Source organism: Heteronotia binoei, chromosome 19 (genome assembly GCF_032191835.1).
Source record: "Heteronotia binoei isolate CCM8104 ecotype False Entrance Well chromosome 19, APGP_CSIRO_Hbin_v1, whole genome shotgun sequence".
NCBI lineage: Eukaryota > Metazoa > Chordata > Lepidosauria > Squamata > Gekkonidae > Heteronotia > Heteronotia binoei.
The window spans coordinates 40,875,821-40,891,435 of record NC_083241.1 but is presented as its reverse complement, the minus strand read 5'-3'; the positions used below and the strand labels follow the sequence as shown (position 1 = coordinate 40,891,435).

General features: G+C 47.6%; 1 protein-coding gene across 1 annotated transcript in view; it reads left to right on the top strand.

Moving 5' to 3' along the window:
- Positions 1 to 15,615, top strand: part of USP3 (ubiquitin specific peptidase 3) — a 56,861-nt gene that overhangs the window by 20,421 nt on the left and 20,825 nt on the right. The window contains exons 2-4 of the mRNA XM_060260221.1: positions 5,091 to 5,151; positions 7,823 to 7,954; positions 11,767 to 11,850. Coding sequence (XP_060116204.1) covers positions 5,091 to 5,151; positions 7,823 to 7,954; positions 11,767 to 11,850 — 277 coding nt within the window. The remainder of the gene's footprint in view (positions 1 to 5,090; positions 5,152 to 7,822; positions 7,955 to 11,766; positions 11,851 to 15,615) is intronic.

Genomic DNA, 15,615 nt, shown 5'->3' with positions numbered 1-15,615 from the left:
GGCCTTTCCCCTGCTTGGAGCGCTACACAGGCTGATTTTTATCGCCACGCGGACTGCTTCGATTGTCATGCTTCCAGGGAGACACCGCCACAAAGGGTGATCAGCCTCACTGTATTTTAAAAAAACACACTGGTGAAGCTTTACCTTAACGAAGAGGTAGAGAGTGTCGCATGAGTGGGACTCTTAACAATTTTCTATTTTAACGCTACAGAAGGGGTGGCCAAACTTGCTTAACGTAAGAGCCATGTAGAATAAACATCAGATGTTTGAGAGCCACAAGACGTGAACGTCAGATGTTTGAGAGCCACAAGGCATGAACATCAGATGTTGGAAGGAAGGAAAGAAAATAGATGGGATGGGGAGGGGGAAGGGAAAGATGGAAAGAAAGAAACTTTAAATTTAAGACAAATGCCTTCTCCAAGCTGGTTAACGGTGGTGGGGGCTCTGAGAACCACACAATACGTGTGAAAGAGCCACATGTGGCTCCTGAGCCACAGTTTGGTCACCCCTGTTCTACAGACTCACAGAAGTAATGTGGTGACATCAAATAGGTTCAAAGCTGAGAAAGGAGTGACTTTTTAGCCTGCAGTCCAAGGACCACTGCACGAAGGAAGTTCACGGGAGACAAAATATTGCTTCACCATCTCTTAGGTGTTTAAATTGGCGGTAGAATTCTAGGGAGGTGCCTGGGGCTAAGTGGGGGCTTTCTTTCTCCTTCCCTGCAAATGCAAAACAGTTTTCTTTAGTCCTGCTCAGCCTATGTGTAGATAGGCATCTCAGCTGCTGAAATGAAACCAGATATTTATTGGGTCCTGTGTCTTCTTGGACGGCTGATAATAGCTTTCAGTCTTGTGTGGATTAGGCCAAAAGCAATTCTATCTAGGGTTCTTTTTTTTTGAGATACACTTAAAATGTGTTCCTGTACATTCCAGGCTTGTACATTCGAGAGCCAGTTTGGTGTAGTGGTGAAGTGTGTGGATTCTTGTCTGGGAGAACCGGGTTTGATTCCCCACTCCTCCACTTGCACCTGCTGGAATGGCCTTGGGTCAGCCATAGCAATCTTAGGAGTTGTCCTTGAAAGGGCAGCTGCTGTGAGAGCCCTCTCAGCCTCACTCACCTCACAGGATGTCTGTTGTGGGGGAGGAAGGAAAAGGAGATTGTGAGCTGCTCTGAGAGTCTGTCCTTGAAAGGGCAGCTGCTGTGAGAGTCCTCTCAGCCCCACCCACCTCACAGGGTGTCTGTTGTGGGGGAGGAAGGAAAAGGAGATTGTGAGCTGCTTTGAGAGTCTGTCCTTGAAAGGGCAGCTGCTGTGAGAGTCCTCTCAGCCCCACCCACCTCACAGGGTGTCTGTTGTGGGGAAGGAAGATAAAAGAGATTGTGAGCCACTCTGAGATTCGGAGTGGAGGGCGGAATATAAATCCAATATCTTCTTCTTCATCATCTTCTTCTTCACCGCAGAAAAGGTTTGAAGGCAAAGGGGATGGGGGTTGTTCCTTTATGGGAACTGGCCACTTGCATTTCACGGCTGGTGTTTTAATTATCTCAGTTGTCTGTAACTTTTTTTTGGTGAGCATGCTGTCCTTGCTGCAAAATATTCCTGTTTCCAAGGGATGCAACTAGTTGGGCTAGTTCCAATAACACCGTTATGTTCTAGTGAGAAGAGAAGGATCAGGGAGACCAGTGTTCAAATCTCCACTCTGCTATGGAAACTGTGGTCTGTACTGCTTCGTATGATTCATGGTTAGGCAGGATCCTGTTACGTAATCTCTGTATCACTTCTCAGGGGTGTCAAACTCATTTCTTACGAGGGATGGATCTAACCTAAATGAAACCTTGTTAGGCTGGCCCGTGTGTGTACCTATTTAAGATTAGGTAGCGGAGAGATAAACTTTTTAAAGGACACAGACAAACATGACTAATTTTTTTTAAAAAAACTTAAAACATGCTTAAAACATTAGCACTTGTTGGTCTTAAAGGTGCTTTCTTAGTATCTCTCCCATGGGATCCAGGGAACTGGGCAAAGGAAGCTCTGGCTCTTTCCCTCCCCTCCCCTGGGGACCAGGAGGGGGAGGGGCCTCAACCAATGGAGAAAATCGAGGTTTTTCTCTGTAGCTCCTGTGCGATTGAGCAAGCCTTGCAAAGCAAGCTGAGATGAAAAAGGAAGCAAGAGAGAAGGAGAAGGAAGCAGAGGACAGCCAGTTGCTCGGGCGCCTGGTAGGAGTTCTCCAGGGGCCTCATTCGGCCCCTGGGCTTCATGTCTCATATCCCGGCTAAGTTGTCATGGGAATACCTGTGCTTGGCTTCAGTTCCATCTGGTGGTTCCAGACTCCTCGAACCTTTTTTTCATTCAAGTGAGTTGTCTTTCCCCAGCTGACCCCCATTCCATTGGATTAGATTTGGCTTCCTCCATGACTTGTCTTCAGGATGGACGAAAGGAAACATAACATCTTTACACAGTCATTAAAATGGGGGATTTGGTGTCGGAGGATGTAGGGATAGCCCCAGGAATAAACAGCTTTAAAAGGGAGTTAAATAGATTCGTGGAGGATAAGTCGTATCAATGGCTACTCACCATGGTGACTGAAGGGAACCTCCACATTCTGAGGCACGATTCCTCTGAATCCTAGAGGTAGGAGGTAACATGAGGGAAAGGCTTCAGCCTCCCTGTCCTGTTGTTGGCCCTCCAGAGGAACTGGTTGGCCACTGTGTGAGACTGGATGCTGGAGTCATGAAAACAAGAGAAGCCATGTTGGATCACGCCAATGGCCCATCCAGTCCAGCACTCTGTCACATGACATAAGAGGAGCCATGTTGGATCATGCCAATGGCCCATCCAGTCTAACACTCTGTGTCACACAGTGGCCAAAAAACCTAAGTGCCATCAGGAGGTCCATCAGTGGTGCCAGGACACTAGAAGCCCTCCCACTGTGCCCTCCCCAAGCACCAAGAATACAGTGCAGCACTGCCCCAGACATAAGAACATAAGAGAAACCATGTTGGAACAGGCCAATGGCCCATCCAATCCAACACTCTGTCACACGGGCCAAAACCCAGGTGCCATCAGGAGGTCCACCAGTGGAGCCAGAACTCCGGAAGCCCTCCCACCGTTACCACCCCCCCAGCACCAAGAATACTAGGAAGAAATATTAGGAATTATTATTATTAGGAATATTAGGAAGGAAATTGAAAACAAATCAGCCAGTATCATCATGCCCCTGTATAAATCGATGGTGCAGTCTCATTTGGAGTACTGTGTACAGTTCTGGTCACCGCACCTCAAAAAGGATATTATAGCATTGGAAAAAATGCAGAAAAGGGCAACTAGAATGATTAAAGGGTTGGAACACTTTCCCTATGAAGAAAGGTTAAAACTCTTGGGGTTCTTTAGCTTGGAGAAACGTCGACTGTGGGGTGACATGATAGAGCAGGGGTGGCCAACGGTAGCTCTCCAGGTGTTTTTCCTACAACTCCCATCAGCCGTAGCCATTGGCCATGCTGGCTGGGGCTGATGGGAGTTGCAGGCAAAAAACATCTGGAGAGCTACCGTTGGCCACCCCTGTGATAGAGGTTTACAAGATTATGCCTGGGTTAGAGAAGGTAGAGAAAGAAGTACTTTTCTCCCCCCTTCACAATACAAGAACTCGTGGGCACTCAATGAAATTGCTGATCAGTTGGGTTAGAATGGATAAAAGGAAGTCCTTCACTCAAAGGCTGATTAATGCATGGAATTCACTGCCACAGGAGGTGGTGGCGGCTACAAGCATAGCCAGCTTCAAGAGGGGATTGGATAAGCATATGGAGAAGAGGTCCATCAGTGGCTCTTGGCCACAGCGTATTGTTGGAACTCTCTGTCTTGGTTCTTGGTGGGGGGGCACAGTTGGAGGGCTTCTAGTGTCCTGGTCCCACTGATGGACCTCCTGATGGCACCTGGGTTTTTGGCCACTGTGTGACACAGAGTGTTGGACTGGATGGGCCACTGGCCTGATCCAACATGGCTTCTCTTATGTTCTTAAAAGACTCAATGAACTATTGGTCTGATTGATGAGCAGGAGTCTTCTTATGTTCTTTAAAATGTAAGGCATATATTTTTATTTTTTGTATTGCACCTCACAGCTTTAAGTTTCTCTATAAATAATAGGATGATGCTAATTTTGATTCATCTTCAGGGCTTCTCATGATTCCACCTGAATGCTTTGTTGGCAGGGTGGCATTTTTGTATCGAGGGGAAGTTGGACAGTTTTCTGTTGGAGGAGTGCTTTGGCTTAACCTGCCACCAAGCTTCAAGTTATTAAATTGTAAACAGCCCTGTTTTCTATCCTGTTTCATAATGGCAAACGTAGTTCCCACATTCCCAAGTTAGCAGAACGTTGATGGAAAGAGAGTTTACGATGCATTGCAGATGTACTGAGTGGGATGCATTTCTCCTGTTTGGAAACACGTTAAACTACTTGAGGTCATTCTAAAAATATAGTTAACCTAAACTGTGGCTGCATTTAAACATGGGGACAAACCTCTTGTTGTCTGTGACAAGGCGGCCTTGTGCACTGTGCACCAAGAGTGAGGGCAGGCATCTTGGCTTTTGAGCGCGTGAACTTGTTAGGCTTAACAGTTTGAATTCCCCTCAGTTACAGTTCACCAGCTTCTTTACATTTTTTGGACATTGTGGGAAGATGGGAGTATCAGTCATGTTCATATAAAAAGAAGGAGGAGTGTTTGTGGGAACAGCATCTTGCAGCGCTCTGTGTTGGTGAACTGTGCAAAGCACTGGAAAACAACATGGGGAAGGAGGTGTGAAATGGGGAAGACGTGGGTAACAGCACCTTAAACCTGAATGACAGTTTGATAGCAGAAGAAGTAAAACACGTGTAAGCTGAAGTATTTTCCTCCTTAGCTGAGTCATCATCACGCTGCCAGTTCCTAATTTTAGTCTGCTGGAGCGGTCGATGCTACAAACGCTTTGTGACAAATGTCATGTTTTATATAACTTTCGAACTGCAGTGAGATCTGTGTAGATTGTAAAAGACGACTCGCTTACGCAACCCTGTAGCGGTCTAACCTAAACGTCTCTTCTGCTTCTCTCTCCGCAACAGTGTGCAGGTCTAACAAAAGTCCGTGGGTCTGTCTGACTTGCTCAAGCGTCCACTGTGGAAGGTAGGTATCATAAGATTGTGAATACAGGGGAGGTGAATTCTCTTTTAAATCACAGGGGCCAGCTCGCAGCCCGGTGCAACAATTCACACAAGTGCAACAGTTCACACAAGAGAGCCAGTTTGGCATAGTAGTTAAACGCACAGGCTTTTATCTGGGAGAACTGGGGTTGATTCCCCACTCCTCCGCTTGCAGCTGTTGAAATGGCCTTGCATCAGCCACTGCTCTTGCAGAGCTGTCCTTGAAAGGGCAGCTTCTGTCAGAGCTCTCTCAGCCCCACTCACCTCACAGGGTGTCTGTTGTGGGGCAGGAAGGTAAAGGAGATTGTGAGCCGCTCTGAGAGTCCGAGTGGAGGGTGAGGTATAAATCCAGTATCTTCTTAAATCTGTGGGGGGATAGGGCTCTGCCATTCACCTGGATGACAGTGGAACGAGCCATTTGCACAGCCTTTGTGTGGTAGCATCGCCTGCCTGCCTGCTAGTCCAATGTGGATTTGCTTCTAGCTAAGCAGAGGAACCACTGCAAAACATGAGCAGCTCCAGAGGCATCACAGTGCGCAGGGAAGTGACATGCCGCACTTGCCGAAAGAGGCAAAGCGAGAATGTTGTCAGGATTCGGCCAGGGAAATAGAGGAAGCCCTCCAGCCCAGAGGATGCTCCTTAAAAGTGTGTGCGTGGCTTTTTTTTTTGTAGAAAAAGCCCAGCAGGGATCATTTGCATATTAGGTCACACCCTTTGACACCAAGCCAGCCGGAACTGCGTTCCTGCTCAGAAAAGCCCTGCGGGTGTATATACGTCTCCTCCTGAGTGCAGAATTTTTTTTTTTTTTCAGTAAAAATGGTTTGCAGTAAGAAGGCTTATAAACGGCTGCCCTTTTAATTACGTATTTTTCTCTCCATAAGACGCACCTGAGCATAAGACGCACCTAGTTTTTAGAGCCGTTTGTGTGAATTTAGAGGCATTTGTGTGAATTTTTTGCAGTATTCGCTCCTTAAGTCGCACACACTTTTCCCTCCACTATTTTTTTGGGGAAAAGTGAGTCTTATGGTGCAAAAAAATACAGTACATGGCAGATAATCCGTGAGAGATAACGTTCCTTTTATGGCAGGATTTCTGTTCTATTGAACTGACAACAACAACGAAAAGCCCCTGAGAGCACAAACAAAAAAGCAGTTTATAATCACGGTAGAGTCGTTTTTAAAAACTGCCTGGATGTTTGCACTTGCAAATCTAAGTGAACTTGGACAATCAGTACACGGAAGGGGGAGTAGACGCTATTGTGATTAGAGCTCACTCGGTGATAAGAGTATTATCTCCTCTCCTTAAAAAACCATCTTAGATAACTGAGACTGTTAAGATTCTCTGATGTGAACTTATTTTCTCTTCTTTTTTTCCCCTGTACTTTATATTATAAAATCTATCCTTACTGGAATTGTTAAAATTACTAGACAGTTTTAACAAAAGGTTTATACTATAAGATTTGAAAATGGATTCTGTGCAGTTGAGACAAAATAATATGGGACAATTTATGTAAAGAAAATATTGTAGAATTAAGTTTTTTGAAAGTATTCCTATGCAAAAATAATACCGGAATGTATTGTGTGTTTTTTAAAAAAAATTTTCCCATTCCCCATCCCTTTTCCTTTCTGAAACCAATAAAACTTTTTGAAAACCAAAAAAACATCTTTGTGCCCGGCTGAATTGGCCAATTATTGGCTGGTGTCGAACTTGCCCTTCTTGTACCCAAAATCTTGTGAGCCCTGGGCCAAAAGACACTCGGCTGGCTACCACCAAAACAAGAGCTTTTTCGGTAGCAGCCCCTGCCCTCTGGAACGCTCTCCCCGCAAATATCAGGGGCCTGTGGGACTTGCCACAATTCTGCAGGGCCTGCAAAACAGAACTGTTCAAATTAGCTTTTAACAGCTAACAGGGAATGCGGCCGCTATACCACAGCATTGAGCGACACTATTGTATACAGCGCCAAATACAAATTAATAATACTGACACCATCTTGGATTTTAGGACCGAAACTGCAAATGTATTGTATGTGTACAATGAATTTTAATGATTTTACTTTATTTCATTCTAACATGATGTATTTTAACTGTTGAGAGCCGGCCTAAGCCCGATAGGGGAGAGCAGGATATAAATAGCAGGAGAGCCAGTTTGGTGTAGTGGTTAAGTGTGTGGACTCTTATCTGGGAGAACCAGGTTTGATTCCCCACTCCTCCACTTGCACCTGCTGGAATGGCCTTGGGTCAGCCATAGCTCTCTTATCTGGGAGAACCGGGTTTGATTCCCCACTCCTCCACTTGCACCTGCTGGAATGGCCTTGGGTCAGCCATAGCTCTAAGTGTGCAGACTCTTATCTGGGAGAACCAAGTTGGATTCTCCACTCCTCCACTTGAAGCTGCTGGAATGGCCTTGCGTCAGCCATAGCTCTGGCAGAAGTTGTCCTTGAAAGGGCAGCTGCTGTGAGAGCCCTCTCCAGCCCCACCCACCTCACAGGGTGTCTGTTATGGGGGAGGAAGGGAAAGGAGATTGTGAGCCGCTCTGAGACTCTTCGGAGTGGAGGGCGGGATATAAATCCAAAATATCTTCTTCTTATAATAAAATCAATTTTAAAAAATTAGGAAGTCTCATGCGATCTCACCTTTTTGCGTCTTCCCTTTCAGGTATGTGAACGGCCACGCAAAGAAACATTATGAAGATGCCCAGGTTCCTTTAAACAACCCCAAGAGAGCAGAGAAGCTGGAGAAAGCTCAGCACACAGTGTGCATGGATTGCAGTAGTTACAGTACTTACTGGTACGTGGATATTTCTAGCGTTTGGGAACTGTTTGCATTTCTTGCAGTGCTTTTTGTAAGTGTTCAGAGTGCTTGGCCTGAAAACTTGCGATACGCCTCTTGCCATTCAGCTAGCTTCTGTGTGTGAGAGAGTTTATATTTCTAACTCACCCTTACATCAGAGGTTCGGGGCAGGTAAAAGAAGCATCAGCAGGAGCTTCGTAGATCTGGAATGTCAGGATTCTCAGTCTTGTTCAGCCTGCTTTTCATACTGGGAATCTCCAGCTGCTTTGCCCAGACACGCACCAATCCCAGCCCACTCGGAGTACTATAAATCACATTTCGACTTTCGCAAGCAATCGAGTTCCTTAACGGGCAACTTCCCCTTGGTCCGTTACGTTGCGTAATCGTTAAAGGGGAGAGCTGTACAAAGTTAGCCTTTAAACACTGCCGGGGTCTCCGTGACACAAGGTTGTCGGCTTGCCTCTTTGTGTGTTCACACAGCGGCCTCGTGATGCACTGAAAGCTGGCAGTGGGCGCCTCCCTCTCCTCAGGGCTGTGCTTTGCCCTAGCTGGCGCGTTATCTCGAAGGGCAGGGTTGCTGCCGCCGCGGTGCTTCTTGGGATGATGCAAGGATCCGCCACCCACCTGACTAGGACAGATGGTGTGAATTACAATCCTGCTGGTGGCGTGGGAACGAAGGGCTGCTGCCAGCGCAGCACGGAGCCTTTCGACTTGGCACAGCGACAGCCGTGGCTGCTCGTCCTGGTGACCCGTAAACAGGGGTGCGGACGGTGCAGTTGATCCCAGGTCCTCATGAGGCATCTCCACACACACAGGCCCCACCCGAATGATGTCTCTTCTGTCTTGTTTCCACGTTCTGAGGCTGGTTCGTGCTGCTGGAAACAGCTGTCCTCTTCCTTCTCCCTCTCCCAATCTCGCTTGCGTCCCTCAAGGCTTCTTGTGCGCTGCTTAGCAAGCTGAGCGTGCCCAGCCTGTCCTCGTGTGACCCGTTTTCTAGACCCCAGCGGAGCGTTGCATTGGATTAAAATGGAGACCTAGCCAGCGTACTGGTGGGGGTTAAAAGCCCAAAAGTCCCCAGAAGATGGTTAGCGTCAGAGTTCCAGGAGGCAGAACCTCTTCTCTTGGATGCGTTTGCAATGTTAGTTCAGTGATGCAAGGCCCCTGAAATGTTCAGTTTGCCCTTTGTGATATTTTTCTGATGTGGTGCTCTGTGCAGAAGAGATTTCCTGTCTCTTGTGTGAGTGGGGAGAGGAGTCCAGAAAATTAGGGGCAGAGGAGAGGAGAGGAGGCAGAATTCGAATCTTTGTTTCTCTCATGCCCCCCCCCCCCCGAAATATTTATTGATATTATGCATTAAAAATCACAAATCGGGTATGGCAGCGATGGTGTTTCCATTATCAAATTAGAATGTTCCTCAGAGACTGTGTGTCCCCCACTTTATTGGTTTGTGGGCATTTTCTAAAGTTCCATGTGTCACGAGGTCAGGAGCCAAGGGGATAAAATTTTAAACAATGCATTTTGACATTAGGGGAGGGACAGTGGCTCAGTGGTAGAGCATCTGCTTGGGAAGCAGAAGGTCCCAGGTTCAATCCCTGGCATCTCCAACTAAAAAGGGTCCAGGCAAATAGGTGTGAAAAACCTCAGCTTGAGACCCTGGAGAGCCGCTGCCAGTCTGAGAAGACAATACTGACTTTGATGGACCGAGGGTCTGATTCAGTATAAGGCAGCTTCATATGTTCATTTCAGCATACCTCTTTTTATGCCTTCAAGATCTATTTTTGTGGCCGTGTCTGTTTCTTCTTGTAAAGAGATCTGATGCTGCCACAATTCCTCATCCATTATTACTCGAACATGGCCCTGCATACCAAACTGCACGTCAAATTCAGGCTGCACAGAAGCTGTAGAAAATGACCTGTTCTTTTATATGTACGGTCACTTAAGGTAACATCAGCAGAAGTGGGCATGCAAACGGAAGCTGATACACAGAATTAAACTTCGTTGGTCTTAAAGGTGTCCCTGGACTCAGACTTTGTTCTGTGGCTTCAGACCAGCATGGTTACTTCACCTCAGTCCACTTAAGGTAGTGGAAGTTTAACGTCATCAGTGATAATGAATATATGTTTGCTTCCCTATATAAAAAAAAGTTGCAATAACTGCCTACCCGCAGTATGTTTGGTGTCAGTTTGGTGTAGTGGTTAAGTGTGCGGACTCTTATCTGGGAGAACTGGGTTTGATTCCCCACTCCTCCACTTGCACCTGCTGGAATGGCCTTGGATCAGCCCTAGCTCTACTAGAGGGCCAGTTTGATGTAGTGGTTAAGTGTGCAGACTCTTATCTGGGAGAACCAGGCTTGATTCCCCACTCCTCCACTTCCACCTGCTGGAATGGCCTTGGGTCAGCCATAGCTGTAATTGAGGGCCAGTTTTGTGTAGAGGTTAAGTGTGGGACTCTTATCTGGGAGAACCAGGTTTGATTCACCACTCCTCCACTTCCACCTGCTGGAATGGCCTTGGGTCAGCCATAGCTCTAATAGAGGGCCAGTTTGGTGTGGTGGTTAAGTGCACAAATTCTTATCTGGGAGAACCAGGTTTGATTCCCCACTCCTCCACTTGCAGCTGCTGGAATGGCCTTGGGTCAGCCATAGCTTTCACGGAGGTTGTCCTTGAAAGGGCAGTTTCTGTCAGAGCCCTCTCAGCCGCCCCCCCACCTCACAATGTGCCTGTTGTGGGGGGAGAAGACATAGGAGATTGTAAGCTGCTCTGAGTCTCTGATTCAGAGAGAAGGGCGGGGTATAAATCTGGAGTCTTCTTACGTCATTTGTAGTTTCCCTTTCTCACTTGGATTCAAGAGTGAGTCGATACAGTCTGTGCTTTGGGACAGGCCTTTCCCTACCTATCAACACTGGCTTCTCACTGTGCCATTTGCTTATGGGTGTGACCCTTGAAGAGGGCCTGGATGTGTCTCTGAGGATGCCCCCTGGAGCTGCAGAGCGGTTTTGGAAGAGGAATGGCTAGAACGGGTGTCCAACTCCTTTGTTATGAGGGCCGGATCTGACATAAATGAGACCTTCTTGGGCCGGGCCACGCATGTCATAAAATGTGATTTCAGGTAGCAAACTTTATAAAGGACACAGACAAACACAATTAAATATTTTTTTTTAAAAAAAACAACCTTAAAATAAAACATGCTTAGAACATTAGCACTCGTTGGTCTTAAAGGTGCTTTCTTTGCATCTTTCCCAAGGGATACAGGGCAAAGGAAGCCCTGGCTTTTTCCTTCCTTCCCCGGGGACCAGGAGGGGGAGGAGCCTCAGCCAACAGAAGGAAGAGAGGCTTCGCTCAGTAGCTCTGTTGTGCGATTAAGAGAGTCTGGCAAAGCAAGCTCTCCCTCCCTCCCTTTCCTTCCAAAGGGAGGCCCCTCAGCCAATGGAGAAAATAAAGGCTTCGTTCTGTAGCTCCTGTGCAGTTGAACAAGTCCAGCAAAGCAAGCTGAGATGCACAGGGAAGCAAGAGAGAGGGAGAAGGAAGCAGACGGGAGCCTGATTTGGCCCCCAGGCTGCATGTTTAACACCCTTGGGCTAGAAGGCGCTTCAAAGGCATGGCCTGTTCAGGTGGCTGGGATGAAAGAATTGCCGCCCTTCTCCCAGCAGCCTTTCCCTGCCCCTCCTCTTCGGCCCTTTCCATCACCTGCTTGCAGAATTTTGCTTTACAGCCGAACAAGCATCCGTTCTCTCACCACCTGTGACGATCCAGGCTTGGCTGAAAGCTGTCCGGCTCATGATAGGCTTTTTTGTTTTTGTTTTGCTGCAGTTATCGCTGCGATGACTTTGTCGTCAACGATACCAAGCTGGGCCTGGTACAGAAAGTCCGAGAACACCTGCAGAATTTAGAAAAGTAAGCAACTGATTTCTATTCCTGTGGGCTTGGGTAGCGAAGCCATTTACTGGCATTCCTAGTCAGCAGTTTGTCTTTTGCAGTGTGAAAGGTTACAAAGAAAATCCAGATGTGCTCTCTGGTGCAAATTGATCAACACGGGCCGCAGTTCACGGGGAAACTTTCCTTCACAATGCGTATTGAAGCGAGGGCAATTGAAGGAGGGGCGGTGGCTCAGTGGCAGAGCATCTGCTTGGCATACCGAAGGTCCCAGGTTCAATCCCCAGCATCTCCAGTTGAAAGGACCTCAGGGAGTAGGTGATGTGAAAGACCTCTGCCTGAGACTCTGGAGAACAGTTGCCAGTTTGATGTAGTGGTTAAGTGTGTGGGCTCTTATCCGGAAGAACCGGGTTTGATTCCCCACTCCTCCACTTGCAGCTGCTGGAGTGACCTCAGGTCAGTGACAAATTCTCACAGCTGTTCCTCTCAAGAGCAGTTTCTGTCAGAGCTCTCTCAGCCCCACCTACCTCACAGGGTGTCTGTTGTGGGGGAAGAAGATAAAGGGGATTGTAAGCCATTCTCTGATTCAGAGAGAAGGGCAGGGTATAAATCTACAGTCTTCTTCTTCACTCTAAGCAGACAATAATACTGACCTGGATGGACCAAAGATCTGTTTGGGGAGGGGCTGTGGCACAGTGGTAGAGCATCTCCGTGGCATGCAGAAGGTCCCAGGTTCTATCCTTGGCATCTCCAGTTAAAAAGGACCAGGCAGGAGGTGATGTGAAAGACCTCAGCCTGTGAGACTAAACTGGATGAATTGAGGGTCTGTTTCAGTAGAAGGCAGCTTCATGGGCTCATGCATTATAGGGGAGGGAGCATGGCTCAGTGGCAGAGCCTCTGCTTGGCATGCAGAAGGTCCCAGGTTCAACCCCCGGCATCTCCAGTTAGAAGGACCAGGCAGGAGGTGATGAGAAAGACCTCAGCCTGAGACCCTGGAGAGCCATGGAGAGGGCCCATAGCTCAGTGGCAGAGCCTCTGCTTGGCAGGCAGAATGTCCCAGGTTCAATCCCTGGCATCTTCAGTGAAAAGGACCAGGCAGGAGGTGATGGGAAAGACCTCAGCCTGAGACCCTGGAGAGCCATGGAGAGGGCCCATAGCTCAGTGGCAGAGCCTCTGCTTGGCATGCAGAAGGTCCCAGGTTCAATCCCCGACATCTCTGGTTAAAGATCTGGCAGCAAATGATGTTAAAGACCTCTGCCTGAAGACCCTGGAGAGCTCCTGCCAGTCTCAGTAAACCGTACTGACCTTGGTGGACCGAGGGTCTGATTCAGTACAAGGCAGCTCCATGGATTCATTTATTTGTTAGATTCATGTATTATAGGGGAAGAGCCACTGCTTAGTGGTGGAATACCAGCTTGTTATGCAGAAGTTCTCAGGTTCCATCTCCAGCTACAAAAGGACTTCGGAGAGTAGGTGATGGGGAAGACCTCTCTGCCTGAGACTCTGGAGAGCTGCTGCCAGTCTGAGTTGGCAATACTGACCGTCATGGACCAAGGGTCTGATGCTGTATCAGACAGCTTCCTGTGTCCACCTGTGCCCAACAGCACACCATGCCCTTAAGCAGTTCTTGATGGATTGGGTTTGGGATTACACCTTTCGCCGTGCTGCCTGAATGGTGTTAACATCTGTCGCCCCAAATGATTTCAGACACAAAACAAAGGGGCAGCACAGTACACAAACAGAACAGAAAAACAACCGTGCAGTAGCAATCCACTGATAAAGCAATGCATACCAAAAACACTTGTTGTCTTAATAAGAACATAAGAAAAGCCATGTTGGATCAGGCCAGTGGCCCATCCAGTCCAACACTCTGTGTCACATAAGAACATAAGAGAAGCCCTGTTAGATCAGGCCAGTGGCCCATCCAGTCCAACACTCTGTGTCACATAAGAACATAAGAGAAGCCATGCTGGATCAGGCCAATGGCCCATCCAGTCCAACACTCTATGTCACATAAGAACATAAGAGAAGCCATGTTGGATCAGGCCAATGGCCCATCCAGTCCAACACTCTGTGTCACATAAGAACATAAGAGAAGCCATGTTAGATCAGGCCAGTGGCCCATCCAGTCCAACACTCTGTGTCACATAAGAACATAAGAGAAGCCATGCTGGATCAGGCCAATGGCCCATCCAGTCCAACACTCTATGTCACATAAGAACATAAGAGAAGCCATGTTGGATAAGGCCAATGGCCCATCCAGTCCAACACTCTGTGTCAAATAAGAACATAAGAGAAGCCATGCTGGATCAGGCCAATGGCCCATCCAGTCCAACACTCTGTGTCACAAGAACATAAGAGAAGCCATGTTAGATCAGGCCAGTGGCCCATCCAGTCCAACACTCTGTGTCACATAAGAGAAGCTATGCTGGATCAGGCCAATGGCCCATCCAGTCCAACACTCTGTGTCACATAAGAACATAAGAGAAGCCATGTTAGATCAGGCCAGTGGCCCATCCAGTCCAACACTATGTGTCACATAAGAACATAAGAGAAGCCCTGTTGGGTCAGGCCAATGGTCCATCCAATCCAACACTGTGTGTCACATAAGAACATAAGAGAAGCCATGTTGGATCAGGCCAGTGGCCCATCCAATCCAACACTCTGTGTCACATAAGAGAAGCCATGTTGGATCAGGCCAATGGCCCATCCAGTCCAACACTCTGTGTCACATAAGAACATAAGAGAAGCCATGTTAGATCAGGCCAGTGGCCCATCCAGTCCAACACTATGTGTCACATAAGAACATAAGAGAAGCCCTGTTGGGTCAGGCCAATGGTCCATCCAATCCAACACTGTGTGTCACATAAGAACATAAGAGAAGCCATGTTGGATCAGGCCAGTGGCCCATCCAATCCAACACTCTGTGTCACATAAGAGAAGCCATGTTGGATCAGGCCAATGGCTCATCCAATCCAACACTCTGTGTCACATAAGAACATAAGAGAAGCCATGTTGGATCAGGCCAATGGCCCATCCAGTCCAACACTCTGTGTCACACAGTGGCCAGAAAAAAGCAGGTATCATCAGGAGGTCCATCAGTGGGGCCAGGACACTAGAAGTCCTCCCACTATCCCCCCCCCCCCCCGAGCACCAAGAATACAGAGCATCACTGCCCCAGACAGAGAATTCCAACAATATGCTGTGGCTAATAGTCACTGATGGACCTCTGCTCCATATGTTCATCCAATCCCCTCTTGAAGCTGGCTAGGCTTCCAGCTGCCGTCACCTCCTGTGGCAGTGAATTTTTTGTGTTAATCACCCTTTGGGTGAAGAAGTACTTCCTTTTATTTATTCTAACCTGACTGCTCAGCAATTTCGTTGAATGTCCATGAGTTCTCATACTGTGAGAAGGGGAGAAAAGTACTTCTTTCTCTTATCTTCTCTATCCCATGCATAATCTTGTTAACCTCTGTCATGCCACCCCTCAGTCGACATTTCTCCATATATAAACATATATCATGAACAATTTAGATTCTCAGAACCATGGAGATGTCAGCTTCTTGATAAAGCAGTTTGCAGCGAAACGTGGAATATCAGCTGGCGATCCTATAGAAGAAGCATTTTTAGGACCAGCTTACACTTGAGGAGGACTCCGTCTTATTTATACTTTGAACATGGGATGCAATGATAATATAAGATATGCCATGTTGGATCAGGCCAATGACCTATCCAGTCCAACACTCTGTGTCACAAAGTGGCCAAAAAACCCAGGTGTCATCAGGA